The 8,384-nt window shown below is 38.1% G+C and overlaps 1 protein-coding gene across 1 annotated transcript in view; it reads left to right on the forward strand.

The window, feature by feature from the left end:
• Window positions 1-6,954, forward strand: part of gclc (glutamate-cysteine ligase, catalytic subunit) — a 34,282-nt gene extending 27,328 nt beyond the window's left edge. The window contains 6 exon segments of the mRNA NM_199277.2: window positions 1,779-1,871; window positions 2,694-2,798; window positions 3,817-3,898; window positions 4,051-4,163; window positions 4,601-4,721; window positions 5,950-6,954. Coding sequence (NP_954971.2) covers window positions 1,779-1,871; window positions 2,694-2,798; window positions 3,817-3,898; window positions 4,051-4,163; window positions 4,601-4,721; window positions 5,950-6,131 — 696 coding nt within the window. The 3' untranslated portion in view covers window positions 6,132-6,954.
• Window positions 6,955-8,384: the final 1,430 nt, after the last annotated feature.

The following is an 8,384-nucleotide window of genomic DNA, read 5'->3' on the forward strand; positions in this document are numbered from 1 at the left end:
TAAACTTTTGAGCTTCTTCTGTGGAACACAAAAGAAGATATTTTAAGATATATTAGAAACCTGTAACCATTGACTTCCATAGTATTTGTTTTTCCTACTGTGGATGTCAATGGTTACCAGTTTTCAGCTTTCTTCAAACTATCTTGTTTTATGTCCAACAGAGACTCAAAGTTTTGGATCAGCTTGAGGAGTAAATTTTCATCTTCAAAGCCTTTACAGATTAATCGTATTTAATAATTAAAATTTTACATTTGATCATAAAATATTTTGTACCTATTACGTTTTGTTAGACTCGACAGAAAACCGTAAAGCACTGTTTATTTCATTTCTTTCTGCTTTGTTCTATTGTATTTATCTACGCTTGTAAGTTATTATATTTCATACAGATGCACTGCCCTACAAAATAATTCCAACCAATATGCAATTATGAATCATCTCCAGATTGTCTTTAAAGTCATCTGGTGAATTGTATTCCTATAATATTCAATTCAAAATGTAGTTAAATGCTTATACAATTCACCTGTGACCTTTAAAAAAATAATAATAATATCGGTCCCACTTTATATTAAGTGTCCTTAACTACTATGTACTTACATAAGAAAAATAAATACAATGTACTTACTGTGTTTATAATGTATTTGAGAACACTTGTGGTGCTTTTGAGTTGGGATAGAGGGTGGGTTATGGACAGGTTTGGTGGCATGGGTAGGTTTAAGGGTGGGTTAAGGTGTAGTTAAGGTGGTTAAGGTGGGTTAAGGATGGTCAACAGTGTATTTACAAATGTAATTACAAAAGTTAATTACAGATGTAATTACATACATGTTTTTAATCAAGCATAAGTACACAGTAAATACATGTATTTACACAATAATTACATTGTAACAAACTATTAACTCCTGTGTAAGTACATGTTAGTTAAGGCCACTTAATATAAAGTGGGACCATAATATCAATAAGAATCTCTACTGTGGAATATAATATGAAGAAAAATTATAGCTATAGAAAATTTTATAAGAGCAATATCACACGAGTAGCAGTGCGATGCTGCCTCGTGCCTTAGTGCCCCCACCTGTGCCAATATACAGCCATACGAGTGTGATATTGCGTTTATACAACAGTTTGACGGCATAATTGTGTATATAAAAACAAAATCAAACACGGAGAGTTTCAAAAACCCTTTTGTATGAGGAACTACTTTCTTCCGCATTGGATTCAAATCATAAGCTGACAGTTAAACAGCTGAGCGTGCATCTTTTAAACTTTAGATCTGTAGTGTCTGCTTTTTGCTGGCTGTATGTGGGCGGAGTAATACACAAAGGGTAAAGAGGCTGTAGGAGTTCTGATATTGCAGAATATCGCACGGCTTTCAGCCAATCAGATTTGAGAACCAGACAGAACTGTTGTAATATATATATATATATATATATATATATATATATTTTTTTTTTTTTTAAGTTTATATACAGAGAATTTTTACTTATAGAAAATAGTACATAATATATGTATAATATGAGGAAAGAGGAAAAGTCAAGACCACCCACCTGCATGCAGCATACTCAGAACATATATGACAAGGGTGTGTATGAATGTCCATGGGAGTGTGCAAAAATACACAATGTGTTTGTGAAGGTGCTATGGGAAAAAACAGTATGTGTATTTAAATATACTTATAGCAAAAAAAACATTCAGAAAAACAAAATATTGCAATATACATTTTTCCTCAAGATTGTATGATCCTGTATGCACATATGAAGTGTTGTTTCTTTGGCACATTACAGAACATTCAGTCCACCAACTGGCAGACCATGAGGTTCAAGCCCCCTCCGCCAAACTCTGAGATCGGATGGAGAGTGGAGTTCAGGCCAATGGAGGTATTAAACAAACATCTGAATGATGCACGCACATGTGGACTGACTGAGCCACTGTGAGATTAGCTGCAGTTCACTGATGTTTGCTGATGACAGAACATCAGTTCCTGTTTTAATAGCGTCGTATGTGCAGCAAACAATGCAAAGATTTCGGAAATTTGACAAAAACACATTACATTTCACTTCTTAAACTAAAACACATGCAGTGTTTATGTCGACAGCAATGTGCAGTCATGACTGAAGGGGTTATACAAATGGTGATATTCAATAATACAATATATTGTGATAATGAGCATGCACCATATTCATATTATGGGCCCTTAATTAGACTAAAAGGGGACCTATTATGCTCCTTTTAACAAGATGTAAAATAAGTCTCTGATGTCCCTAGAGTGTGTGTTTGACGTATGAGCTCAAAAATACCACACAAATAATGTTTTTTAACTCTCTTTAATTGATCCTTTTAGGCTTTGATTCTAATTGTGCTGTTTTGGTGACTGTCACTTTAAATTCAAATGAGATTGTGCTCTTTTCAAAAGAGGGCGGAGCTACAAAAGCATGTGTGCCAGCATAGAGGCAGATTCAAAAACAAGACTGGCGTCCTATGCTAATGAGGAAGAGATCGTCAGCAATGGGCGGGGCTTACCCCCTCTGATGACACGTACAATCAGAGAATGTCAATCATCAAGTCTGATTATAACAAATAAATATTTCATTATAATGGAAGTCAATGGGGCAAAAAACAAAACCAAAGGGGAGTCAATTTGAACAACACACAAAATTTAAAATGATGTTGTTCTTCCGTCTGATTGTGTTTATTTGCAGGTCCAGCTGACAGATTTCGAGAACTCTGCTTACGTGGTGTTTATCGTTCTGCTCACCCGCGTCATCCTGTCCTACAAGCTGGATTTCCTCATTCCGTTGTCGAAGGTGTGATTCGGTTCTTGATTCATGTATTTGGGTTTCATGTTCAACGTTTTGATGCACAGCAGGAGAAATGAGTCTGTGGGTGATATTACATGGCAATAATACTATGGTTTCAGCATCAACAGCAGGATTTCCAATGTTGAGTTATGAGTATTGATTAGCTCCACAGTTGAGAATACATGAGATTTGTTGAGTCGTTACAAATTATAACCATAAAAGAGTGAAAGTTTATCATTTATATGCATTTTCAAGGCATTTCAAGAGCATTCAGTAACTTTATTGAAGAATAATTTAACTGAATTATTAACTCTATTCGACTTATTTGACTTTTTCTTTGCTCCATTGTAATATTTTTTGCTTGCAGTTTGTTTGTTATTGTTATAAAAGATTCACACCTTTACAAAATCACCTCAATCAATCTAAATTAATGATGTCTTTCCAAATAGAGCTATTCACACCCTCTGGTGAAATATTATTCATATCACAATTTACTCTCACCGGCCACTTTATTAGGTACACAGTACTAGTACCGGATTGGACCACATTTTGCCTTCAGAACTGCCTTAATCCTTCATGGCATGGATTCAGCAAGGTACTGGAAATATTCCTCAGAGATTTTGCTCCATATTGACATGATAGCATCACGCAGTTGCTGCAGATTTTTTTTTTGATCTCCCGTTCTCGTCTGGCAACAACAACCACGCCAAAGTCTCTTAAATCCCCTTTCTTCCCCATTCTGATGCTCTGTTTGAACTGCAGCAGATCGTCTTGATCATGTCTACACTCCTAAATGCATTGAGCTGCTGCCATGTGATTGGCTAATTAGAAAGTTGCCTAATTCCTAGAGTACCTAATAAAGTGGCCGGCGAGTGTATATGGCAGAAACACACATTATTCCCATGTCAGATTTTTCCAATATCGTGGATCCCTACTCTGACTATTCAGTAAAAAAAAAGAGCTTTAACTATTATAAATGTCTGTTTATTTGATTCTGAAGTATTGCGTTCAACTTTTGCTTCAGGTGGATGAAAATATGAAGGTAGCCCAGAAGCGAAATGCCGTGCAGGAGGGCATGTTTTATTTCCGGAAGGATGTCTTTAAAGGTTAGTTGACTCTGCAGTGTGGAGCTCATTGCCATTCATATTATGACACGCTTTGGTGAATGTTATTGCTGAACTAGTGTGGTGTGTGTGTGTGTGTCTGTGTGTGTGTGTCTGTGTGTGCGTGCGTGTGCTGGTTCTTTGCTTGTTTGAAGGCTGTACCCCAGTGCTGGATCGGCCGGGCGCAGCTCAGAATGGACTGGAGACTGAAACTAATGATGGAGAAGAGTTTATACTGATGAGCATCGACACCATCATCAATGGAAAGGTGTGTGTGTGTGTAAATGCAATACATGAGCGTGTACATGTGTGTGTATCTGCGTACATGTCTGTTTGTCTCTCTGTGGATGTTTGTTTATTTATTTGTGTGTGTGTGTGTGTGTGTATATATATATGTGTGTGTGTGTGTGTGTGTGTGTGTGTGTGTGTGTGTGTGTGTGTGTGTGTGTGTGTGTGTGTGTGTGTGTGTGTGTGTGTGTGTGTGTCTGTGTATCTGCGTGCATGTGTGTTGGTGTGTTTGTGTATCTCTGTATATGAGTGTCTGCATTATGTGTCTCCGTGTGTCTGACTGTGTGTGTCTGCATGCGTGTGCGTCTATGTTAGTGTGTCTGCGTGTGTGTCTATGTTAGTGTGTCTGTGTGTTTTTCTGCTCTATAACCTGAGCTGATGAACAGTGCTCAGTTCCTGTGTTTGTTGTGTGTTCAGGAAGGGGTTTTTCACGGGCTGATCCCCATGTTGAACAGCTATCTGGAGAACATGGAGGTGGACGTGGACACACGCTGCACAATCCTCAACTACCTGAAACTCATCAAGAAACGAGCTTCAGGTCTGCAGACACTCATCTATCTATCTATCTATCTATCTATCTATCTATCTATCTATCTATCTATCTATCTATCTATCTATCTATCTATCTATCTATCTATCCATCTATCCATCCATCCATCCATCCATCCAACTATCTGCCTGTATGCCTGTCTGTCAATCTATCCATCCATCCATCCATCCGTCTATATCTGTCTGTCTATTCTTCTATTTATCCATCCATTTATCAGTCTATACTATCTATCCATCCATCTAAGATAGCCCCGTCTGATTGGTCAAATTTAGATAAACATTCCCTCATTCAGTTCCTTAGTCCCATTCAGTCATCTTAGTCCCTTTATTCATCAGGGGTCGCCACAGCAGAATGAACCGTTAGCTATTCCAGCATATGTTTTACGCAGCTGATGCCCTTCCAGCTGCAACCCAGTACTGGGAAACACACATACACTCTCATTTACACTCATACACTATGGCTAATTTTGTTGATCAATTTCCCTATAGCGCATGTGTTTGGACTGTGGGGGGAAACCGGAGCACCCGGAGGAAACCCACGCCAACATGAGGAGAACATGCAAACTCCACACAGAAATGCCAAATTACCCAGCCAGGACTCAAACCAGCTACCTTCTTGCTGTGAGGCGACAGTGCTATTCGCTGAGCCACCGTGCCGCCCTTTAGATAAACAACCAATGCATAAAATAAATGTAATGCATCACACATGTCTATTGCGTCATGTACTATGATCACCATAACAATACTTTTGCACTATATTGTACAGCCCTAGTATTCAGTCAAGTTACTTTCCAGATTAAGTCATTTAAAAAGAACTCAAATACAGTTGTAAGGATTAACGCACATAACAGGTAGTCCTGGCTGCAGAGGAAGAGGATACAGACACTTGACTGGCCTGCCTGCAGTCCTGACCTGTCTCCAATAGAGAATGTGTGGCGCATTTTGAAGTGCAACAATGAATACCCCCTGCCCACCTTAAAACTTACTTGCCAGGAAAATGGGACAAAATTACGCCTGAAGTCCTTCATCCCTCGGCGTCTTCAGATTAAAATCATATTTATTCCTTGTTGTTTTTATCCCTCTTATTGTATTTTACACTCTTTTATTCTTGTTTATGTAAAGCTCTTTGAATCGTCACTGTGTTTGAAATGCACTGTAGATAAGCCTCCTTCTGCTTCAGGTTTTTGATTAGTTTTGTTTTCGCTGTTTTTCCTCAGGTGATCTGATGACCATGGCCAAGTGGATGAGGGAGTTTGTTGCCAAACATCCTCAATATAAGCAGGACAGCGTCATTACAGACAAAATCAACTACGACCTGCTCCACAAGTGTGACAGAATCGCAAAAGGAGAAGAAAAATGTCCGGAACTGATCGGAGAGCCGGTCAACAGAGGAAAATGAAGGATAATCATCGCTAATCATATCAAATCATGCGAAAGCTCCTCTGCATGAGAGCGCAAGACCAAGTTTGGGACGCAGCGGTCCAGACAAAGCAACGAAAATGGAAACATTTTAAGAGAATATTGATTTTTTTTGAGTTGTGTTGAATTTGTAAATAGCAGATTTTTTATGACGGGCAAATTATTTTAATAGCTTAAACAGACGCAGGATGTTATTGTACCTGAACGTGTGTACATATTTCACGCCGCTCTGAGCTTGTGCGAGATTATGTAAATGTAGCAAACACTAAATTGTACATTAGTCATATTTTCAATGCCGAAATGTATATACTGTACGCCATCAGACAATAACAAGTGTACTTTCCATTTCTTTTATTTTTTATGAACGAAATTTGCTTATAGTTTTGGCATTTATTAATGAACCGAGACTGAAGACAGTGGGTTCGGTGCAGCACTGACTGATGTAGAAACTAATGCAAGATGACAGTAGAAGCCTTTTAATGGTGTGAAGTGTGTCGTGTCACTAACAGATTTACTTTCATAACTAGTGTTTTTGATAAATATGATATTAGGATATGATTTTCCACCACTAGAGAGAGCACTGGCTCTTTTTTTATGACAGAAATCTATGAAGATAGCATTGTTATCTGTATATGGCTTCAGATGAAGTGATTCCTGTACATATTTTCAGCTTACAGAGAGATCTTTTCTAGAGCGCTGTTGAAAATCATTTGCATTCAAGCCTTGCGATTGTTTTGAATGCTGTTTGCCTTGACTGTTTGTCTGTTCAGTAAAACTCTGCTCATTAAATCATTTAATCAGCATCAGGGTTTTGTTGATGACTGTATGGCTCAAGCCGGAGTTTACAGCGTGTCGCTTGTTTGCTTCAGTCTGCTTGCTCAACCCATCAGATGTTTTAAGTCAGCAGTTTGATTTTCTTTTATTTTTAGAGATAAAATGTAGGTCTTGATGTTTTAAATACAGTTTGGTGGGTGTTTGCTAGTTCTTCATGTTTATTACAGTCAAACGGAAATCCATATTTAAAGTACAATAGAAGTGAGTTATATATTAATAAAAGTAAACTATAAATATATATGTTAATAGAAGTGAGTTATATTAATGTAGATAGATAGATAAATAGATGGATAGACAGATAGATAGATAGATAGATAGATAGATAGATAGACAGACAGACAGATAGACAGACAGACAGACAGATATGTGGATGGATGGATGGATAGATAGATAGATAGATAGATAGATAGATAGATAGATAGATAGATAGATAGATAGATAGATAGATAGATAGATAGATAGATAGATAGATAGATAGATGGATGGATGGATGGATGGATGGATGGATTGATGGATGGATGGATAGATATGTTGATGGATGGATGGAAGGACAGACGGATGGGTGGATGGATAGATGGACGGATAGACAGATTTCGGCTTAGTCGCTTTATTAATCTGGGGTTGCCACATCGGAATGCCCCGCCAACTTATCTAGCATATGTTTTACACATTGGAACCCTTTCCAGCTGCAACCCAGTACTGGGGAATACCCATACACACTTATTCACACACATACACTACGGCCAATTTATTTGACCCAATTCCCCTATAGTGCATGTGTTTGGACAGTGGGGGAAACTGGAGCACCCGGAGGAAACCAACATGGGGAGAACATGCAAACTCCTCACAGAAATTCCAACTGACCAGCCTGGGCTCGAACCAGCGACCTTCTTACTGTGAGGTGGCAATGCACTGAGCCACCATGTCGCCCCATTCATTGACAATGTTTTGTAACTAATATATTAAATAGGCCTAAAGTATAATGCACTATATATTACAGTAGGGTTTAAAAACCGCAACATTTATTACAAGTTACTGTAGTATTTGTTTTTCATGGAGTAAACAATTCACCTCAAATTTAGATTATGGGTCAAAGTCTTTTGTATGTTTTTAAATTGTGTGTAATGAATAAAGTTTATAAATGTGACGCTGAAGTGTGTGTAGGGGTTTTAGCACATGATGCTACAAAGTAATGGGACTTTGTATCGCCTCGTCGTAAAGAAACAGTCTGTTCTCTGACCAGATTACCTCCAGATAAATTTGATTCAACTTTATGACCTCATTCACCAAAATACCGCATACTCATTGACAAGAACTCGGCATTGAAAGCACAGCAGCTCTATAAAGGCAGTAATTTTTAACCGAACTCTCTAACTCCTGCGATAGTCTGTTTCCCTTT

The sequence above is a fragment of the Danio rerio genome, chromosome 13 (genome assembly GCF_049306965.1).
Source record: "Danio rerio strain Tuebingen ecotype United States chromosome 13, GRCz12tu, whole genome shotgun sequence".
NCBI lineage: Eukaryota > Metazoa > Chordata > Actinopteri > Cypriniformes > Danionidae > Danio > Danio rerio.